Source organism: Sprattus sprattus, assembly GCF_963457725.1.
Source record: "Sprattus sprattus genome assembly, chromosome: 14".
In the NCBI taxonomy this organism is placed as follows: Eukaryota; Metazoa; Chordata; class Actinopteri; order Clupeiformes; family Clupeidae; genus Sprattus; species Sprattus sprattus.
Window position 1 is genome coordinate 29,079,889 of NC_137912.1, and position 23,828 is coordinate 29,103,716.

Here is a 23,828-nt window from a genome sequence, read left to right on the forward strand (position 1 = left end):
TCTGTCCACAGCTACGAATTTAGTACGACAAAGTGAAACTGTTAAACTGCAGCAAGTGGTGTTGCGCGGCGCGGGAAACCACACGCACAGCGAGCCCAGTGATGAAGTGCACAAGCTTTCGCCCGCTTGAAGGAAAGAGTGGAATTCAGAACGAAGAGCAAAGCATAGTGCTGCTGGAACATCAGGGACGTGCCATAAATGTGGGAGAGTGCCATACCATAGTTGGAAAGACTGTCCGGCCAAGGAGGCTGAATGTAGGAAATGTCACCGAAGAGGACACTTTGCTGCTGTCTGCAAATCCAAGCAGCATGTGCATGAGATGGCACTTGAGGAGGAGCAACTTTATCAGGACAGCCTTTTCCTGGGTGAGGTGAAGGCAGACAGTGCTGGTTGGTACTCAGACATCAAAATTAATGGAGAAGTTGTTTCTTTTAAACTAGACACAGGAGCAGCAGTTACTGCGATACCCACTAAATTATATAACTGCAAAAGAGATGGTCCTCTACTTCACACCTCAAAAAGACTGTATGGCCCAAATAACAGGATACTGCCTGTAGTAGGACAGATGCAGAGTAAGCTAGAAAGTAAAGATAAAAAGACCAGTCAGTCTGTGTTTGTCATTGACAACTTAGCCAGGCCACTGCTGGGCTTACCAGCACTTACAGCACTGCACCTCATTGCACGAGTGGATGCAGTTGAAGAACAAAGGGAGAAAGAAGAGCCAGGGGAGGTCTTCAAAAAGAAGTTTCCGAAGGTGTTCAGTGGATTAGGGAGACTTGAAGGCGATTACCAAATCCGCCTGAATGAAGAAGCCGTCCCTTATGCTCTGTAGCCTGGATACCAGCCCAAACCCCGTCCCCAAAAATGTTGTTCTGGGAAGTTTGGTCTGGCGCTGACCGAATGGGGAGACAATATCAGTTTTCAGCCAAACGATCTGACCAATTAAATTGTCAGAGCGGGCCTTATATGATGATGGACAGATGATCAACCAACGCTTGAGTTGAATTAACCGGTAGATTTGAAATAGAACCAAGATGGCGGCGTCTCGGCCTGTTAGTGGGAAATATTTTATGTGAATTAAGCTATCTACACAACTTTTTTAATGTCTACATTGACTCGGTTAGTTGTGTATGTGCAACACGAATGTTGCAGAGTATTGTTTGTCTTAACTAAAGCTCTCTAGACCATTATTGTAAGGTTATTGCTAAAGCTTAGACAAAACATCCATTGAAACACATAGTAGCTAGCTAGCCTCACTGCTAATAAGTATAACGGGAGCAAGCATATCTCACAGATATTGACGGTGCATTCATTTTGAAAGAGGAACAGAGAAACGCGATTAAGGCATTTGTCGATTGAAAAGATGTTTTTGCTGTCCTTCCTAATCAGGTAAAAGTTGAATGTATCAGATGGTCATACTACGTTGCTCTAATTGGTTCTAGGTATCCAATTCAGCGAAGAGGCATTTTCTTTCCTGGTTCGTTTAAACACGCCCCATAATCACAGCCCAATGGGTCAGGATCAAACTCATATTCTGACTAAAATTATGAGTATGACATCGTCAGGCTATATGCTCTGTCCACCCCTCGTCGAATACCAAATCGGTCCAGCAGTTGCCAGCAAGCTAGCGCTGATTGGCTAGTCAGTACAGGATACAATGTGTTGATTGGCGCTTTAGAAAATCTGCCAAAAGGGCTGATTGCCTCTTTAGAAAGGCTGTAAAAACAGTGCCAAAAAGATTTTGTAATTCGTAACAGAAATCCGTATCCCTATCCGTAATGCGTAACTGAAATCCGTATCTGCAGATAGAGTTTGAAAGTGAAGATATTTTTTGAAAGTGTAGATAGTTTTTGAAAGTGTAGATAGTTTTTGAAAGTGTAGATACATTTTGTATTTGAAATCCGTATCTGTAAATAGATTTTGAAAGTGAAGATACATTTCGTATTTGAAATCCGTATCTGTAGATAGGTTTTGAAAGTGTTGATGGTTTCACAGATACAAAATCTATATTACAGATACAAAATCTATATTACAGATTACAAAATATTTATGGCATTGATCTGATTCCATACAAGAAGAGCTTCCCTAGCAACTGAAGCCCTATTGGGTCCACCACAGTGAGCTACACATGAATGGTGACCTTCTGATGAAAGGCCAGCGAATTGTTATACCAGAGACATTACAGAAGGAAATGCTGGCCAGACTACATGAGGGACATATGGGGACAACCAAATGCAGACTGAGGGCCCAACAGTCAGTGTGGTGGCTGGGACTGGGCGCGGAAATCACCAGAGAGGTAGCCCAGTGTGAGGTATGTGCTAAAAATCAACCACTTCACCCAGAACCAATGATACCCTCAGAGCTGCCACAGCGGCCCTGCCAGAAAGTAGGAGCTGATATGTTTTACTGGGAAAATGACTCTTACTTATTGTTAGTAGACTACTACTCTCGATACATTGAAGTAATAAAAAACCCCATAACCACATCAGCAGGAGTCATCAATGGCCTTAAATCAATTTTTGCTAGACAGGGGGTTCCGGAAGTATTAATAATTGATAATGGCCCTCAGTTTTCTTCAGGCTCTTTCTCCTCATTTGCCAAGGACTACGACTTCAGACATGTGACCAGCAGCCCATACTTTGCACAGAGCAATGGAGAGGTCTGTGAAGACCGTCAAGGGCCTATTGAGGAAGAATGCTGACCCATATAGGGCCCTGTTGGCTTACAGAGCCACCGCTGCATCAGGGACCATCGCCAACAGAACTCCTGATGGGCAGGAGACTGCGCTCACCATTGCCAGGTTCACCTGTTCAACTCAAACTTCAATGGCCAAACAGGAAGGCCTTTGCAGACAAGGACAAACAGCTGAAACACACACAGGCAATTGACTTCAACCACAGACACAGAGCTACTGTGAGACCAGAACTAAAAGCAGGTCAACGAGTCTGGATCACAAACACAAAATAATCTGCCACTGTGCTGAGAAAAGCAGACTATGTAGTGAAAACAGACTCAGAAGAGGTAAGAAAAAACAAAGCACCCCTCAGACCCCTCCCGGAGATACAAGCCCCACCACCGGCTGTGGAAGACACAGAACAGGCAGCAGGGCCAGAAGAGGGGGAAGGGGCGGGGGAGATGCAGAGGGCCTACCCAAGGAGAGAGAGGAAAGCCCCGGAGTGGCTTAAAGACTTTGACATCTAGCATCTAGAATTTAAACATGTTCATGTTTAATCTGTCTGATATCTTTGGTTCAGGTTTAATAATTACAACAGAATATGTGACCTACAGTTGAGGCAGTTCTGCCAGTGAATTTTCGTTTAAGGCTTTGTTACTACTTTGGGGAAAGGGGAGATGTAGTATGACCCTCTGGGTGCCCCGTATCTTGGGCTGTATAAATGTATATGTGTGTTGTGATTTAAACAGTTCAGTAAATATGCCAGCAGGCTAAATATATGCCGTTGTCCGAATTCATTTGTAATGCCAATTACTACACATTCAGTTGAATTCAGGCTAATAATCCGTAGAATTCTAAAGCACCTTATGTGTTTCTGTGCGCTGTGTGTTTATTATCTTCTCATAGCCTGTCTCACCCTAGTATGGTTGGCATTGGTGGCATTAGGTATGGTAGTCGTTTACCCACAGATGTCATAGCTACAGCCCCAACTATGCTCTCTGCTGCTCGGCTTTCTGGCATTGGGGACATATTCCTAGCTAGGGCTTGCACAAGTACTTGCTGCTGACTCCACTTGACTTGACAGCCTTTGCTTTGTAAAAAATCGTTTTAAAGATCTGTTCACTAAAGTCCCATGTAAGATGTTACCTGGCTAGAGAGAAAACTAATGCAGCGAGTAAGGCTCTAACCATTTTAGCATGGCCAAGGTTATGTTAGACATTGACTAGCTAGCTTGCTAAACGTTAGCCTAGGAAACACTTAAAATGACTAAACATGGATCCTGCCATTCTCAAGAATGATTCAACCACATATGATAATCGGCTTAATAAGATTTACAAGCTATATTTCACATTTGGTGGGCAGATGCCATTGCTCGTGATCTCAGGCAGTACCGAGCCCATGTCCATCTTATAACCTTGGCTGTAGTCCATATAGACAGAATAACGTGCTTGGCTGAAATTAAAAGAGATCTGATAGGCTGCAGAGAATATCTTTTAGAAAAAATGCATTTGTGAAACTACGTGCGCTAGGAAAGTTCCAAAAATCCACACGAACGAATGCAGGGATTTGTAACTCGTGTTCGTCAGGTTGCAAATAAATGTCATGGTGTCATTTATTTTTGAATCACAAAATACATTTGTGAAACATGAAATACATTTGTGAATCGCGTTTCGTTTGTTTGAATCGCGTTTCGTTTGTTTGTGACTCGCGTTTTGTTGGTTTGAATCGCGTTTCGTTGGTTTGTGAATTATGAAACTAATCTAATTCCATACTAGTTTGTAACCTTGCACGCTTTTACAGCTGCAAACTCTTCAATTACGGTACTCGGAGCAAATCACTTTCAATGCACAAAAGAGCTAGCCTGGATACCAGCCCGAACCCCGCCCACAAAATGTTTTGGTCTGGAAGTTCGGTCTGGCTCTGCTCCGCGGGGGTTTACTAGGACTTCTGATGGTCCAATTTCATGAGGACTGGATCACCGGGGGTTTACTAGGACTTCTGATGGTCCAATTTCATGAGGACTGGATCACCTGGTTTAAGGGATGGTAGGGGTCTGGCTCCATGGCGCTGATTAAAGTAGAATGCTTGTTTCTGTTTTTCGACATTACCTAAACATGTACACTTGCCAGCAACACACGGCGGGGGTTTACTAGGACTTCTGATGGTCCAATTTCATGAGGACTGGATCACCGGGGGTTTACTAGGACTTCTGATGGTCCAATTTCATGAGGACTGGATCACCTGGTTTAAGGGATGGTAGGGGTCTGGCTCCATGGCGCTGATTAAAGTAGAATGCTTGTTTCTGTTTTTCGACATTACCTAAACATGTACACTTGCCAGCAACACAATCACCTGCCGAATAACATCACCATGACAACTATTTAGCGGGCTCTGGTTTAACATTGTAAAGCTAGGACACATTTTAATGTGAATATGATTGATGTGATGTCTCTATTGGAGGTCCCCTTAGCAATTTTCTCAAGCAGAAACTCGAACTCAAGATGCATTGTTCTCACAGACTTTATTGCAGTATTTAGACCCCAATAAAAAGCTTGAATCCGGACGAAATCTTACAAAATACACTTGCGCCAAGATATTTAAAAGGTTATCTAACACCTCCAACCTATGTCCTGTTTAGTTGACCCCTACGGCCAATTAAATCTGACCTCCCATTTCACCCCATTCGAATCAGGAAGTGATACCATGTACAATCCCGCACCCATTCTTTTTGCATAGGTCAATTAAGGTCACTCCCTCTTATTTCAAAGAGTTTTTTGAAGAAGCGTATTTTTTACTCTGTTGGTGTACTTCTTTTTCTTTAACTCGCATACTAAAACAGTGTCACTTGTACTCGTTATTATTATTAATTAATCGTAACTACTAAGCATCCAGAAGAGAGTTCTCTCTCGTTTTTGACGCGAGCCTCCGGGCAGGGTTGGGATTACCTGCCTGACGGCTTTCGAATCTGCACAGGAGTAGAGTGCGTGTCCTGGCCTGCACCTCAAATAACTGTGAGCCTTACCATATGACAGAATATCTGGGTGAAAAGTAAAGTTTCCTTCGACCCCTTCAAACAAGGGTAACTTGGGACAAGTGTAACTAAGGGCAGCCAGTGAGAGACGTTAGGGCCCCGGACAGACGTTTAGGAATACAGAGACATTGAGTAAGCTGTATGGTGTTTAGGAATACAGACACAGGCGTTTAGGAATAGAGACATTGAGTAAGCCGTGTGGTGGTTGTGTTCAGGTGAACTGACGCACACGTGCGGCTCTTTTCAGTTTCAAGCCCTTCGATTTCTATTTCACCTAAAGAAATTGGAAGAAATAAACGATAGGTTATTTTAGTTGTTGTTAATCTGTTGCAGATCTGATATAACATATTTCTATAGTGGAATCCATGACAAAGGTGCATAACAGCAAGGGACAGGGCAGGGCAAGAGGAAGAGCAGGATTTTGTCTAGGACAGTTGGAGAGCGTGGAGTAAGCCTACAGTGCCTTACACGCTTGCAGACTTCTTGGGGGGCATGTGAAGTAACCACATTATGTGAAAAAGCCTTTGTATTCCCTGTGGCATATGTTTTAACCCATCATGAGTATGGAGGGGGGCGGGTCTGGGATGCCAGACACCTTCTAGAGGTGTCGTTGGCCCAATTCAACAAAACAACTATGAAGGAAGGTGCTTGCTTGAAAACCCCAGTAAATACTCACACATACAAACGCTATTCCAACATAAACAAATAGAATGTGAGAATGTTATTTAATAAAAATCAAACTATAAATTCCTTTTTTTCTCCAAAAGTGTCACTCAGTTTACTCATGCAGTCTTCAACAGCAGCAAGAGTGATGAAAACAATATTGAAGACGACTTCAAATCTGGCTTTGGAGCCACACAGCACTGAAACGGCCTCAGTCAAAGTTCTGATTGACCTACTCTGGTTTATCTGAACCAGAGCCTGTTGCACTGCCTAACATCTCTTTGTGACTGTAGGGCGGCCTTAAAGCCCGACTGTGAGTGCCTTCAGTGGATGTTGGTGAAGGCCAGGAGATCCCTCCTGTGTGCGGGCATGCACTCTTGCTGATGCCATTTGGAAGATGGGTGTACTAGGCGGCATGTTTCCCAAGATTGGTTGTTCATATGTATTCATAAAATTGCTCAATTACAAGAAATATTTATACTAGAATTTACTTGGTTATTACCACATGCCAGCGTACCTTCAGAAGTTGCAACAGTTAAAAGATCCATGTCACCTTCCACATAGGTGCCAACAACAGCACTCTCTCCTATGACAGCAGAGGGAGGAAGACAACGACCTTTGTGCTCTACTCAGAGATGAGCTCCTTGGCAATTGAGCATTTGGCTTCTTTCACTTGAGTGCATTTAGTTATTTAGCAGACGCTTTTGTCCAAAGCGACGTACAAGGGAGAGAACAGTCAAGCTGAGAGCAATAAAAACCTGGTGTTGCAATACATACCGTTTTTTTTTCAAGAAATCGAAAACGATAGAGAGAAACGAAGTGCGGGACTGTCACTGCTTAAGTGCAAGTTGAAAGGAAGGGAGGTGCTTTCTGAAGAGTTGGGTATTCAACAGTTTCTTGAAGGTAGAGAGGGACACCCCTGCTCTGGTAGTGCTAGGCAGGTCGTTCCACCAACGTGGAACTACAACTGGGAATAGTCTGGATTGCCGTGCTGGCAGACGACGCTCACTGGATGAGCGCAGCGTCCTGGGTGTAACATTTGCCCTTACAAGAGCATTTAGGTAGGTGGGAGCAGAACCAGTAAGCACTCTGTAGGCAAGCATAAGTGACTTGAACTTAGAGTGAATGAAGGGTCAAATCTGTTTGCGCTGGATGCATCTATCACACATAACAGATAGTCTCACAGAATGTAGCTAGCTTTTCAGGCTGTTCGCTAACTGACTATTAAAGTTACAGTCTGGGATTATAATCCAACACATTTTTTGTCATTTTCAGCTAATATCACCTCACAGCCCTCTACGTGTGTGTGTGTGTGTGTGTTCAAAAAAAGGTTTAGTTTCTATTTGTTTTTTAAACTTTAAAAAAACTATAAAGTTTTAAAATGTTCAACTTCATGTCAACAAAACACATTTTCAGATGATGCAGTTTAATTTCATATATCCGTCATGTTACACATGTTTCATTTATTTCAAGAAGGAAGACCATTTCATTTAAAGATAAAACAACACCTTCAACAACAATGACAATAGTACAATTGCATTCTAAACCTTTATCAAAACAACTGATGAAATGATGTACAATTTTTCTTTGGTTTAGGCAACATCATTTCAAGTTGAAACAATCCATTCAACTACTTATTCCAGGTAGATGTCCTCATTAGGTAGTAATCCTCATGCCAGGGTCTTCAGTGCTACCAGTCCATAACATCTCGGCGACATGAGCGGATCAAACAGCTGCACCAGGGCTACAAAGGACACATTATCCTACAAAAAAACACAAGGCATAATACCATACTCAATTATGCACACAGCACTATGAAACAGGACAAAAGTAATAAAATAAGAAAAAGAAAAGGACACAGAATAACAAACACGTCGGCATACAGCAGGGTGACATTTGTTCCTCCGAAAATTTCCTTCAAGTCTGAATAATCTCAGTCCATTTCTATACATGTGAGATGTTAGTGCTTTGAATGTTCCAAACTATGTCCTCATTTTCAGCATTTTGACTCATCCAAGCACATAAGTCAAGTCAAGACATGTCACCTTGTACAAACACACTATTCTGTAAATGTATACAAATGCCAGGTTTGACAGAACACTTGATTTACTGTTTACTGTAGTCTGATTGTTCAGGACGAGTAAAAAAATATATACTGGAGAACTAGGAGAAGTGAAAAACACTGATGACTTGCCAAGGCCGAGTGCAATCGTATTTGCACTTAAATTATATTTGTCTTTTAGCAAGCATAGTTGTTTCTGCAAGATTTCAATGGTCATTTCATAAGCTGTACAGTAGGTCACATATAGTGAGGTAAATACTTAACCAGGTTCTGAGAGCTGAACACGTCACAACTAGGAATTCATCAGAATCTTATGAATGAACTTGTCTGAAAACAAAGGCTAAACTAAAGGCTAATTTACGCTATACTACTCTACTCAACTAATGTACCTGGGAGGGTCCACTACTGACTCTTTATTAGCTTGCTATGACTCCCTGGACCTCTACTGTATAAGCCCTGTAGTAGCGGAGTCAACCTCGACTATGGAAGGTCGGCACTCTGACAGGCTTACATGTCTGAGACAAAAGCAGGTTGAAAATAATATGCATTCATTTAGTGTTGGAATGTAATGATTTTGTACAAGGGCATGCTGGCTCCTTTTTTTAAGTGTCAAGTTGCCTTATTGTAAATATTGACATCTGTGATTTTGAGGTAAATTATAAGTTGAAATGAACTGAACTAAATTATGTCAGCCTAGATGATAAAACTGTGAAATACCCAATACTAAAATGTAAACAAGGCAGGCTCACAATGTATGCCCTGTTTAGCATTGGGCACCATGTGTCCCTTTCAGATAGTTGACTGTTAGAAAGGCCATAGTCCGTAGGGATTGCCTGTTAGAAAGGCCATAGTCCGTAGCGGATTGCCTGTTAGAAAGGCCATAGTCCGTAGCAGATTGACTGTTAGAAAGGCCATAGTCCGTAGCGGATTGCCTGTTAGAAAGGCCATAGTCCGTAGCGGATTGCCTGCGCGCGTGCGTACAGATCTGTTTCACGGCACATCTCGTGATTAGGTCACTTGTCTAAAGGACAAATAGCTCAAAAAGTTAATGTCAACCCTTGCAATATTTCCTACTATAAATAGCATTATACTTATTTCTATTTATGGATAAAGTTGATATCATATCCATGCTATATATATGTTATGTAATGGTAAAATTCAAGTAATTTTAAGTTCAAATTGCATCTTTATGGGTGTCAGCTTTGTTTTTTCAAATTACAGTGAAACTTATGATTTTACTTTTGTGTTCCATGTTTAATTTCAGTAAAACATTTCCATTGAATGAAAGTTCATGTCCTCCACAGTTTATAAACAACAAAGTCATAAGCTGAACTTCCTGTGTAAACTGTGTCAGTTCTACCTGCTCTTTCAGGTAGCACAGCCGATCAAGGAGAATCAGACCTTCAATACAGGGGGCCAATGTCACCTTCAGCTACAGAACACACAAGGAAATAACATGGATTAAAAAAAACCCTTATTCATTGTTAAAAATTCATTATAATTCAGTATTACAATGTTTTAATTGTAATGCCTGCAGACAAAGGGCAAACAACGTTATTAACAAAAGTACAAATAATGGACTCACCCTGTTAAAAGCCAGCATCTCACATATCCTGTGTTTATATTGATTATGATATTCCTGAATGTCTCCATCAGAGAGCTGCATGAAGAGTGTAAATAAAGAACAGGTGTGCGAGTGAATGGAGTTGCTCTTTATCTCCACGGAGATACAAAAATGAAAGTACACTGAGGAGGGAAACAGTACAGTAAGTAGTCCTTATCTCTAATTGCCTTTTACGTTCTTTCCTGGGATATCAGTATAAGACCTGTCATTATATGAACTATATTTATAATTGCACTCAAAATTAATCAACCTCCTAAACCATCTAGGCTTCTGGTTATGTGCTTTTAAGAGAGTGCGTGTTGTAGTTTCAGATATTGAAATCATTCAAATTGGCCTTATTTTAATGTAAATTTGAATAATGTACTGTAGAACCCCATCAAATAAAACTTGCATACTTGAGAAAAGCATGCAGAATAAATAATAAGCAAACACATTTCCAGCATTGCTTGGGCTAACCTTTGACTCATCCAGCTCCAGCTTCCTGAGGGCCCTCCTGATGTAGTCCACAAAAGAGGAAGCTTTGGAGTAAATGTTGCCCACACGCTTCTCACTGTTAGAACAAACACAGATAGCTAAGTGAATCATACTGGACTGTCAGCTAAGGAAACCGCTTGCTGGCTGGCATGAGATATTTCAGGTAGAAGATATTTCAGAAGTTACTTGAAAAACATTATTGCCAATATAACCTGTGCATTTGTAACCCTGCTTAATCTGGATTATTGTTTTCTGAGAAACTTTAAAATGTAATCCTCAGTGTAAACTGTATGTATGTATTTTTTACATAATAATTTACTGTGGAGAAGTATACCTAGTCTGGGCAGACATGGTTTAACTACTTGGTCAAATATTTTTGACAAGGTGTTGTGACTTTAGTTAAGTTCAGGATCTTACTCGTCCTCACTCCTACCTCTTGTGCGCACCATAGTGGTCCCGTAGGATGACATGAAGAACAGCACGGTAGAACAGGGATTCCACAGGAAGCTGACAAGCAGAAAGACAGACACGGCTAAACTAGACATCCCCAAAATGTCAGTAATAATACATTGATTTCAGTGGCTGTGCTGTGCTGTGCTGTGCTGTGCTGTGCTGTGCTGTGCTGTGCTGTGCTGTGCTGTGCTGTGCTGTGCTGTGCTGTGCTTGAGAGCAAATGCATTTTTCCATTTCATCCTCTCCATTGAACACACTCACATTGCACATTTCACCTTAGCAATACAAATATTAGATTAGGTTCTTAGTTAAGTTTCATCAGCACCAAAGTATAAGTAAGAACTGAAAATCCCCTCTAGGATGTAAATCTAAATAGCAGCATTCTTTTATGGTGTATACAAGATTATATGAGGACTTACCCCACCACCAACTGCCACTCTCTCCAAGGCCTAAGAAGGACACATTATAAAAAATAAAAAAAAATGTAATCAAAGTGACTTTTACATTAAACATTAACAATAACAAAAAATAATGCCTTATAATAGCAGATTATAATAAAATGAACAAATAATAATAGTACCTTTAACTGTTTGTATATATAAAGAAAGTATTTGGACACTTCAGCTACAGCTTTAAAATGGTTTGTTCTATTGTTTTGTAAAAAACTTGTTAGGTAATTCATGTATGTATAGTAAAATAGTATAATATACCTAGCCTAAAATATGTAATGGTGTATAATATAACTGTAGCCTTTATTTCAATGCACTGTCCTACAACGGGATTTAAATGGACCCTTTGAATAAAGCATACAAAAACACAGCCTTATAAAACACAATAAAAATGGTCTAAAATACTCCTTTAATACAATCACAGGTCAACTAGACTACATTTTCTGATGGAAATACAATTGTCCTTAACCTGGGGTGAAACAACCATAAAAGTAAGGCTATAGAAGTGTAGCTTGTTTGCTTTGAATTTTGAAAGATGCACCCCCATTTTCAAAACCACCCACTCAGATATAAGGTTGAGGCTCTACTCAAATCAGTCTTGTGTGCTTACATGGCGTAGTGTTGAAGTAACCAATAGCCTATGATTAAGTGCTACAGCAGCATGATATTTGTATTGGGGAATGGGAGTACCTGGTATGTAAAAGGATTTTTAATGAACTGTAGATCACACCATGCACATTTTAGTTATGTATTCTTTTACCAGCTTATTGGACAATGGCTCGCAAAAAAATGCTGGAGTTTTGGAATTCAGAGTGGGATGCAACTCACTGGGAATATTCAGTTATTCCAGCAAGTCTTCCAGCAAGTCTACATGAAAACCAACAGCATGTATCCATGCTAAGTGTGTTTTTAAAGAGGACTAATGGACCAAACAGCCAGCCTGAGAGTAGTTTTGCCTATGAAAGAAGAGATTCAAGTGAACAAAGTACTGTGATTTGTAGCAGCCTGATCTAACTATCTTAACCGCTTATTGACATTATCTTCCACAGACAAACCATGGCATTTGCTAGCTTTGTGGCTATGCTGACTTACTGTCAGTAATATAGCCAGAGCATATGTGGGATATGACAAAGGAAAAACTGATAGGGTTGTTCATCAATCACGTTAGCCTCCATCACTCAACTAAAGCTAACGTTATTTTGCTTATGAATGTAAGCTATGGTGACTGATGGTACCTGCTCCAACATTCCTGCAGCAAACCAGGCATTGCTGACATTCTTTGGCTTAAAGGAGAAATTATGGGAGATATTTATTGTCCTTTAAGTTATGTATGTGGATGAAGGGACATTTTTTCACTTGATAGGCAAGGCTTGACAACTGCATCCAGTCAAGTGTAAGAAAATACTGCAATTAGGCTACAAGATGTAATCGAACACCCAGTCGAAGTAGATGTAGCTCAGTTTTATGTAGCTAAACATATATAATGCTGGCTGAAAAGAAATATTTAGAACAATAGCCTAATAGTAAATGTCAGACATTTTTCAGAAGATGAAAAAGCAATGTTTCACTTCCTAACTTCATAATTACACAGACAGACCCTCCCTGAAGTATAGCCCTCAACTTTGAATGTATTAATTTGTAGTTGGAGACAGTGGGCTCATGTTTCACCAGTAGGATTTCCTACAGTCTTGACTCAAATTACCCATCCCCAGCCTTTGGTTACACACTTGTTTCCTAGGCTTCAAATCTAAAAGCAAAGTTGTAGACAAATTACGCAACGACAACATTGGTAATTTGGTTGAAGGATCAATCTTTGGCTTTTTTTATTCATTTCTTTCATAAGCCGTTATAGACATCGATATGATATAAGCTAATTGCGATCTATCGGCCGTTAATATCAGCACGCCATTTTTATTGGTCGGGCTCTACTGGGTTCATACCATGGCCATGGAAATTCCTGGATCGGCAAGGGCCACAATTCCTGTGACGGCAAGGGCCACAACCAAACTGAAAGACCTGTACCAGGTTGGTGGGTTGGTAGGTAGGTGGGTAGATAGGTAGATAAAGTGAGTGAGACAGAGCATTAATTTTGTATACACAAATGCCCTTTCAGGGAGAAATGATCCTTCTCACAAATGTGCCTTGCTGATTATATCTAATAATGTTAAATGGCATTAGGTTTCATATTAGCCCCGCGGATCACAATATTCACCACGGAGCAGCACCCACCAGACATGCAGACATCCTGGCGTTCCTGCCACAGTAGAAGGACTGACCCCTCAGATACTGGCTCATGGGGAATCCATACACTTCGCTCCCTGTGCCAGCAGGGAAAAGAAAATGCAATATAAACAAACACTGTAGCGTGTTTCCAGTTCAGAACTTCACTCAGGCCCTTTCCCATACACACTTTGGCCTGTGTTTGTATAGCTATTGCATAAGACTCTTTGTAAAATGTGATGTCAGTGTAATTTCTTCGATATTTTTCACGATATTCAAGAGTAATCTGGAAATGTGTTGAAATATCAAAGCGAATTTATAAAATTAAAAAAGTTCAATGGTTGAACCGATCAACATAGGCTCATGTCGGAGACCCCCTGCAATGCCGTTGCGGACCACCAGGGAGCCACAGATCCCCAGTTGAAAACCCTTGATCTAGTGCAGTGGTTCTCAACCTTTTTTCAGTATTGTACCCCCTGTGAAATATTTTTCAGCCAAGTACCCCCTAACCAGCGCAAAGCATTTTTGATTGAAGAAAATATGTTATACACAGCGCTATGCCATCATTGTCTGATTTATTAAACTGTCAGCACTGAAGATTGAACATTGAATATTGATGCATTGAACTGAGTGCGTTTGCAATTACATTTTAGTAAGAAACTTGTGCTTCACTGAAAATCTTTGTCAGTCTTGGTGGCAAGGAGGCAACTGCTGTGATCAAGCTCTTCTCCAGGCACAGTCTGTTTCTCTGCTTCGTTTTGATCACAGTCATTGCAGAGAAGGAGGCCTCCCATAAATATGTGGAGGCATAGGGTAGTAACTGCTCCAAAGCTTTCTTTCCCAGGTCAGGGTGCTCCTGCTTCACACAAATCCAAAACTGTGTGAGTGTGGATGTGGCAAACTTCATCTGGAGCCCACGGTCAGATGACACTTCCATGAGTGTTTCCTGATTAGTGACAGAGCTTCCACATGCTTATGACAAGAGAAATGGGTTTTTCACCCAATCCAGCTGTGTAGATTTCTCCTCCATGTCAGGAAAGTAGGAAATTGAAAATGAAAATGTTGAATCAAATTGGTCTAATGTCCAACGATGACCAACTGGACTGGAGCTCTGTCCACATCCTCACTAGAGAGAAAATCATCCATCTGAGGAAAGCAGGTGAAATCCCCCTCTGCAGAGGCTCTTCTCCACAGCTCTGCTTTCTTCGGGAAATCTCCCACCTTGTCATACAGGTTTAAAATGCTGGTGTCTTTTCCCTGCAGACATATTCAGTTTGTTCAGTGTGCTGATGTATATTTGCCAGATAGCACATATTTGCAAGCCAGTCTGTGTGGCATTGGGGGATCTGTGCTCAATCAGGAAGGTCTGTACTTCAGATCGTAAATCCAACAGCCGTTTGAGTATTGTCCCTCGAGAGAGCCTACTTGCGGAATGATATGAAAGATGTGAATTAGAAGCAAAAAAACCCGTTGCCAATGACAGCGGTGATAAACTTTCCACAGCAGAGAATATCAAGGAATTACAAACCTGCGAACGCACACATTTAACCCACATATGGCCCATACAAATCAACGTACATTTTGGAACATTCTGAAGAGCCGTATAATAACTATATTTAAATGATTTTTGAATGGAGGCTTATTTTAAATATATCTTTTAAAAATCTCACATGCCCCCTGGACTACCTTCACGTACCCCCGGTTGAGAACCACTGATCTAGTGGACCAATTGACTGAATCTGACAAAAAGTGTTCTTGATGGGTGGACTCCACCTTTAAATCTTAATTTGAAACTAAAAAATTGATCAAATGTGTATCATCAAACGCATTTACTAAAATGATCAAAACTGTAAAACGCACACAATGTCATCTAACTAATGTTCTAACAAATGGAGTATGTTTGTGTGCTACTGCATGTATGGGTGTAAGTGTATGGGTGGCTGTTTGCAAGAAAGGATGCGTGTACGCTTCTTTGTTCTGCCTTTGTATGTTTTGTTCACAGATGATGTGAGATCAGAAACAAAGGAGCTGGAGTTTGAAGTCTTCCCTTTGCAATCAGTCCCCCCAGGATTTCGCGGGCCTTTTTTGTGATAGTTGCGGCCTTAAATTACTGATTTCGCGGGGGCTTTTCCCAAAAGTTGCGGTAAAATTGCGGTGTTTTTAGGTGTTTGTTGCGATGAAATTGCGGGATCAAGTGAAGGTTGCGATAAAAAGTTGCTCATTTCCCTCTTTGTAATTACAGTGCATGAAATGCCCTGTATTGGTATTCCTAGGCATTTTCTTCTTATTACAGTGCATGAAATGCCCTGTATTGTTATTCCTAGGCTTCTTCTTCTTCTTCTTCTTCTTCTTCTTCTACTTCTTCTTCTTCTTCTTCTTCTTCTTCTTATTCTTGTTACCTTTTTCTGCGATTAATTCAGCCCGAACCACTTAACGTAGAAACTTCATTCAAACTTTGTCGCGTAGGTCTTGTAAACGACACTTATGCTATGTATTTTTCACTTTTCTAAACTTTATACTTTTTAAGATATTAAAGAAAAACGAATATAAATTTCTCCCATTGACTTACATTGGGCCATTATGACATCATAATAGGGTCTTTAAACTGGCTTGCACCTGTGCTTTACTCTGCCGTGCTAAGGCAAAAGACCGTAACTTCAAGTTTGGTCAAAAATGAGTTTTTGACGTATTTGTAAAATATCAGCAGTAATTAAACAAATGTACTGATATTAAATGTACTACTAACATGCCATTATCAAATTAAAGCCAGTGACATCAGTATTTTGGTTGATTTCACGATGTATAGGCTACCGACAGTTAGCATACCAAGCTAGGTAGCATTACCATTAGAATTGCATGGCAGATATGCTAAGCTATCGGGCTATTCCCCCACCCAGTGCCTGTGGCTAGTCCGAAAAAGGTGCATCTAAATCGGGTAACTTCGCTTGGCGAGCGGGGGCATGTGGAGGGGGAAAATGGGCCTCATTCTCTATCGTTCTCTCTCTCTCTCTCTCTCTCACACACACACACACACACACACACACACACCCCAATGGACTGACATAGATGTTTTATGTGTTTCATGTGACAATTCAAGTTCATTGTTTTATGTGCTTAATGTGATAATTCAATGGTGTGTGTGTGTGTGTGTGTGTGTGTGTGTGTGATAATCATTGTATTGGTAATTGTGATAAATGAAATAGTATTACTACTGATTAATTAATAGGGTCATTATTCCATTGTTATCATACCACTGAGCTTTAACATAGAAGTTACTGCCTTCTGCCTTAGTATGCTTCACTGACACCTGTGCCAAATCCAAAGAACCTCTTCTCTCTCTGTCCCTCTCAATTTAACTGTAACTAGGAACATTAAGACACCATCCATTCTCTATTTTTTTTTCTCTCTATCTCTCCATCTTTCTCTCTGTCAACTTTCTCTCACACTCAATCTCTCTTCTTCACTCCATTTTTATCTCCTTTTTTCAATATTTTCACTCTCTCTTTATCTCTTCATCCAGAGCCACTCTTGTTCACTCTTCTTTCCTTCTTCCACTCTTCTTTCCTTTCTTATTTTCTTCTTCCATTTTTCTTTCCTTCTTCCACTCTTCTTGCCTTTCTTTTTTCCTTCATCCACTCTTCTTTCCTTCTTCCACTTTTCTTTCCTTTCTTCACTCTTCTTTCCTTCTTACACTCTTCTTTCCTTTCTTCTTTCCTTCTTTCACTCTTCTTTCTTTCCTTATTTCCTTCTTCCACTCTTCTTTCCTTCCTTCACTCTTCTTTCCTTTCTTCTTTCATTATTTCACTCTTCTTTCTTTTCTTCTTTCCTTCTTCCACTCTTCTTTCCTTTCTTCACTCTTCTTTCTTTTCTTCTTTCCTTTCTTCTTTCCCTCTTCCACTCTTCTCTCCTTTCTTCACTCTTCTTTCCTTTTGTCTTTCCTTCTTCCACTCTTCTTGCCTTTCTTTTTTCCTTCATCCACTCTTCTTTCCTTCTTCCACTTTTCTTTCCTTTCTTCACTCTTCTTTCCTTCTTACACTCTTCTTTCCTTTCTTCTTTCCTTCTTTCACTCTTCTTTCTTTTCTTCTTCCTTTCTTAACCTTTGCATTTCATGCACTGGTATTTCCTTCAGGAAATGCATTTTCTAGTTCTTCTTACCTTTTTCTGCGATTAATTCAGCTCGAACCGCTTAACGTAGAAACTTCATTCAAACTTTGCTGCATAGGTCTTGTAAAGGACACTTATGCTATGTATTTTTTTTCTTTAATAACTTTTTAAGTTATTAAAGAAAAACGAATCTAAATTTTCCTATTGACTTACATTGGGCCATTATGACATCATAATAGGGTCATTAAACTGGCTTGCACCTGTGCTTCACTGCCAGCTGCGCCAAGCCTCCAATGATCCTCTTCTCTCTGTCCCTCTCCATTCAACTGTATAACTAGGAATATTAATAGACACCTTCCATACTCTACTTTTTTCTCTCTCTCCTTCTTTCTCTCTATCACTCTCACTCTACTTTCTCTCACACTCCATCTCTCTGCTTCACTCTTTTTTCTCCTTCTTTCAATATTTTCACTCTCTCTTTACTGTCTTTATCCAGAGCCACTCTTGTTCACTCTTCTTTCCTTACTTTGTTTCTTCCTCTCTTCTTTCCTTCTTCCACTCTTCTTTACTTTCTTATTTCCTTCTCCCACTCTTCCTTCCTTTCTTCTTCCCTTCTTCCACTCTTCTTATCTTTTTCCTTTCTTCCACTCTTCTTTCCTTCTTCCACCCTTCTTTCCTTTCTTCTTCCCTTCTTCCAATCTTCTTTCTTTCTTTAACCCTTCTTTTCTTTCTTCTTTCCTTCTTCGACTCTTCTTCCCTTCTTCCACTCTTCTTTTCTTTCTTCACTCTTCTTTCCTTCTTCCACTTTTCTTTCCTTCTTCCACTCTTCTATCCTTCTTCCACTCTTCCTTCCTTTCTTCTTCCCTTCTTCCACTCTTCTTATCTTTTTCCTTTCTTCTTTCCTTCTTCCACTCTTCTTTCCTTCTTCCACCCTTCTTTCCTTTCTTCTTCCCTTCTTCCAATCTTCTTTCTTTCTTTAACCCTTCTTTTCTTTCTTCTTTCCTTCTTCGACTCTTCTTCCCTTCTTCCACTCTTCTTTTATTTCTTCACTCTTCTTTCCTTCTTCCACTTTTCTTTCCTTCTTCCACTCTTCTATCCTTCTTCCACTCTTCTTTCCTTTCTTCTTCCCTTCTTCCACTCTTCTTTCCTTCTTCCACTCTTCTTTCCTTTCTTCTTCCCTTCTTCCACTCTTCTTCCCTTCTTCCACTCTTCTTTCCTTCTTCCACTCTTCTTTCCTTTCTTCTTCCCTTCTTCCACTCTTCTTTCTTTCTCTTACTCTTCTTTTATTTCTTCTTTCCTTCTTTCACTCTTCTTTCCTTCTTCGACTCTTCTTCCCTTCTTCCACTCTTCTTTCCTTTCTTCACTCTTCTTTCCTTTCTTCTTTCCTTCTTCCACTCTTCTTTCCTTCTTTTACTGTTCTTTCCTTTCTTCCTTCCTTCTTTCACTTTTCTTTTATTCGTTCTTTCTTAACTTTTGCATTTCATGCACTGGTATTTCCTTCAGGAAATGCATTTTCTAGTTATAGTTGAAAAATAAATAATTAATAAACAAACATTCTCTAAAGAACCAAACCGTTGAGAAATGGTCCTCTAAATAACCTTACCAACATGCCAAACAAAAGATTACCAGTACTATAAAAAATTAGCATAATAGGCTGTTCTGCTCTCTGCTTATTTAGGTCAGAAAATGTATATTGTTTGTATTGTTGTTATGGAAACGAACACAGGACTTTACCTTTGACACCATTCAAATGTTCGTCTCGTGGGAATGGCAACAGCTGTTGGACAGTTATCTTAAAACATAGCTAGTTATGCTACGTTATGCTAAACACGTAGGGGGAACAGTAGGATTTACTTATCCACAACGAAGTGCACCTGTTGGAAGTGCAAAAGGACCACAAGTAAGACTGAATAAAATGTAATGAATATCTCAACCTACACATAAATCTGCGTTTAATTTCCATGCCTGGTGTAGCCATTCTCATTTTTTACAACGGATTAGAACTCTGCTAGTGTCTGCACTGTGTCTGCTGGGCAGGAGAAAGTTGTGGGAGACGACAATGATTTGTCAAATTTGCGGGAAAGTTGCGGTGATGTGTTAAAATTGCTACCTCGCGCTGAATTCGCGGGTAATCGTTGAATTGCCGTGAATTGGCGCCATCGCGACATTGCAAAATCCTGGAGGGTCTGTGCAATGTGGGTGAGATGTTATGCCAAAGTATGTGAATACAATCTGTATGAGGGACTTGATTGCCAATTAACTATTTCTTCTATGAGTCTATGTGAAGCATAGCTAACATTTAAGTCATGTGATGTGTCTGAGCCAGCTGATTGGAGGGATGTTGAGTGAAAGTTACAGTGAAAGTTCTGTTCAAATAGTTTAATTAGTGATGTCTTGTGACTTACTCGGAATGGGCTGCATTTCGCCTGTAACCAGGGTAAGCCCCCTTTTCTGGTCAAATTCTTCTGAGAGAAGGTTGTAGCAACATCCCACACTGCAGATGGCACGTAGCTCCTGTCTGCCAACAAACATGCGCAGTGTGCTTGAGACCAACCATGACCGCATCCTACATGGGAAACAAAAGTAGCGATTAGTTTATAGTAGCTGACATGAAAAAAATCATGTTAACTACTGATTGTAACTTTTTACCTAATATATCTATTAAAAATGACATATGTTAGTTTTACTCAGATCGATTTAGTTACACAGTTCATCATTATTAAGCCATCATCCCAAATCTCACTTAACTCTGCCCTTGCAAGTCCATGTTCCAGGGTTTCAACTTTAAAGCAAGCAACTGCCAATATTATCTAGATTAAGTTAATAATTCCCAAGTCATTTTTCATCATAAAAGCAGATTCTCTAGGTACCTAAACAGCATTCACTTTTCCAGACACTAGGTCTGTTCTTGGGAATGGAACGTTGGTGAGTGATATTCAGCCATGATGTTAGATATCTAGGTAACATTAGCAAACTCTGATTTTGGCCCAAAACTAATATCTTTGCAAACACAGCCAAACAACAAGCTAGTGCAACAACACAAGACAAAGGAACAGTATAGTGATTTGTTGAGTTATTATGTTGAGTGACTAGCTGAATAGTTCAGTTAAACAGGGCATACAGCCTAAAATACTGCCATGTCAATATCCCCATTTCATGATCACATACCATCAAAATTAAGGTTGATAGGCTGATATTTTAAGCTGAAATGATTGTTTACTAATTTTGTAACATTATGATTTAGGTTTAGTGAACATAAGAAAATCAGCCCTTGTACGTCTTTCCATTCCATTCCATTCAAATAAGCACTTTCAGCTACAAGTCATGTACAACATTAACACTACCTTAATCGTTAAACTATATGTGACCGACCACAGCAAAAGCTAGAAAAATGACCAAAAAAGGAAAGTTTTGAGATTTCATGCAATAGGTTCTCTAGATTAGCTACAAAATGCTGTTTATTTGACAAAATTATCTTTAAAAAAAATCTAATTGAAAATCTAATTGAAAAAAAAAATATAGGATTTTCTCTAAAAGGAAATAAATTGCTTAGCGAGTCCAAACTTTTGAACAGTAGCGCATCCATCTCTGGACTATGGATAAGGTATCTATCTAAGGACTATGGATAAGGTATATCTTTAAGGACTGTGGATAAGGTATGCAGCTGTAAAGTCTTAAATTAGGTCCTTCACCTCCAGTTCAGGGATGATCTCTCGGAGTTCAGTTTCTGCAGTGACATAAGAGGTCAGTGGTAAGAAGATGCTGCTGTTGCTTTTTCTATTCTGCAACTTTCTTTCCAAGTTGTCCCTCTTCCTCCTTTCCTTCTCCTCCTTGCTCATCTGATTGGGAGGGACACGGGTCAAGACGGGTTCCACAGCATTCAAAGACAGGGCACTGAGAAAAGGGTCAGTAATGCACTCATCTGCACATTCCACAGTCTCCCCGAGATGACTGCTCACATCCACTGGCACCTCTACATCAGCACTCAACTGAATGCGTTGGAAGTCTGTAGTATTTCTCTCTTCAGTTTCTGCTCCCTTCCCAGTCTTCCTGTGCACCTCTTTCTGACCATCTCTTGGCAACCGTTCACTCTCCTGAGGCTCTTTCTTGAGATGGTGAACTCCTCTGGAGAACTTCTTCATCTTACGGTTTCTCTCCTGTGCTCCGTGTGTGTTGGTGCTGGAAGAGTCAATGCCAAACACTTGCAGTCCATACTGCATGGAGAGATGGGAGCTTAAATAGCCCTTCCCAGAGCCCACATCTATGACCTGAGAGAGAGAAAGAGATAGTGGGGTTTAGAGGAAAAAAGTAATGCAGCAATAGCAGTAAAGATAACACTTTTCATCTATTTTATGTGATTGTATTCATTCATTAATTAATTAACTATTTGCTTTGGATTAACTGGCTTGCAAATGAGGAGTGTAGTTTTTAAATACTACTACAAACAGTGGTTGGTCAGTGGCCTCTAAAGCCCCTTTCGCATGTATGCATGTAGCAGCTGTATTTCTGTTGTTTTGACTACAGGATCATGCAACTGGTAACACCTTGTGGATTGCTTGGGTAACTGTTGTAGTTTTATGACAGGGTGAAATTCAGAGTTTTACTGTTGAAGCCACATTAAAAACACAAGAAATTAAGCAAACTTACTAGGCAATCAACGCACTCTGTTACAGCAGACTGAGATTCCCTTCACTAACTTTTTTTTTTTAGAAAATGTGGACAACTGGAATTTAGCTTGAACATTTCATTTTGAAAATGTTTACTGTCAGTTTTGTCCAAAAACTATTACTGTGATTTCAACTCCAGAACACACAGTTTTAGCATGGGTGTCAAGTGTTCCCTCACTTTTGCAAGGTGTTTCAATGCAAACTCCCCCACTTGAAAGGGACAGCCAATTTCTGGAAGATTTTAACAGGATTCCACCCATTGACCACAATTTTGCTATTTTCCTTCTTTCTGTTATTTTAGAAGTTCATTCATGCATTTATTTATTTATTCATTCATTCGTTGTTCCCAATATGATAATGAGAGGAGGCCAATAGGCGTGGAAACTGCCGTTGAAACTGACGTTCAGACATTTTGCAATCAATCCAGAGCCTTGATGATACTGATTAAATGCTATGGCTTTGTATCAGATCGCCAGGTTATAGCTCTCAGGTTGTGTTTTATGCATACCATGGGATACTCAGGAGTAGGCTTCTCATTCACAAAATGCTACACAGATTAAAATATAAAAAGTTCATAATGGCCTTTTGGGACGTTTTGTTCAACATTGATGCTGTGTGTTAAGCTCCTAGCAACTAGCTGGCATTTGCTATCGCTAGTAGCTAGGATAGCTCAGAGTGCAATTTTTCAAACAGTAACATTAGCATTTTGAGGGTAACATTAACATTTTGATTTTAACATTAACAAATTTGTTGGAGAGACTAGTTATGTTCTTCTGATGGTAATAGTACTAGTTGCCATGAACCATAACTGTAAGGGGATGTTCTCTCAACTAGATAGTTAGTCATCATAACTAGCGATATATAGCTAGCTAACTGCAAGCAGCTTAATTTGTTTTGGAGCAGACATATGTGTATTTGGCGATATATTGAGTTGGGAGTGGGGTCTCCCACACTGTTTAATTCACAGCTTGCAACTTTCCTCCTATGTTTTGGGCTTTGGAAATGCGAACAAAAACGTTGTGTCTCTCTAATCTCTCAGGGTACCTTGTGTCAGATCTACAAGTCCTGTAGGCACACTGGGGACGGCCCAGTGTTCCGAAAGGCCAATATTCCGAAATCTCAATATTGCGAGGAAAAAAAGTCCCCCTGGCATACTTTAGAACTAGTTTAAGTAGCACAAAACACACACACAGCTTTTAATTTGCGCAGCGGAGACGCTCATAGGGCTATCACGCATATCACTTTTCCTAGGCAATATTTGTTAACTTAGCCTACTGTGGTTCCTTGTCGTAGGAACACTACGACATTACCAGATGGGACGTGACATTGTCACGGCTCCAATTCGAATACACTATTCATTCACGCCGGAAGGCTGAAATATGTCAATCATCTCCTGAGCCCGCCCCC

At 40.2% G+C, this 23,828-nt stretch overlaps 1 protein-coding gene across 1 annotated transcript in view; it reads right to left on the bottom strand.

Annotated features, from left to right (window-relative positions):
* Positions 1 to 7,934: 7,934 nt before the first annotated feature.
* The window catches only part of mettl25 (methyltransferase like 25), a 44,155-nt gene continuing 28,261 nt past the window's right edge, over positions 7,935 to 23,828 (bottom strand). Inside the window, 10 exon segments of the mRNA XM_080851753.1 lie at positions 7,935 to 8,131; positions 9,791 to 9,862; positions 10,016 to 10,090; positions 10,511 to 10,604; positions 10,962 to 11,035; positions 11,401 to 11,430; positions 13,660 to 13,748; positions 20,160 to 20,299; positions 20,301 to 20,320; positions 21,447 to 22,022. Of these exon segments, the coding sequence (XP_080707879.1) occupies positions 8,039 to 8,131; positions 9,791 to 9,862; positions 10,016 to 10,090; positions 10,511 to 10,604; positions 10,962 to 11,035; positions 11,401 to 11,430; positions 13,660 to 13,748; positions 20,160 to 20,299; positions 20,301 to 20,320; positions 21,447 to 22,022 (1,263 nt within the window). The 3' untranslated portion in view covers positions 7,935 to 8,038.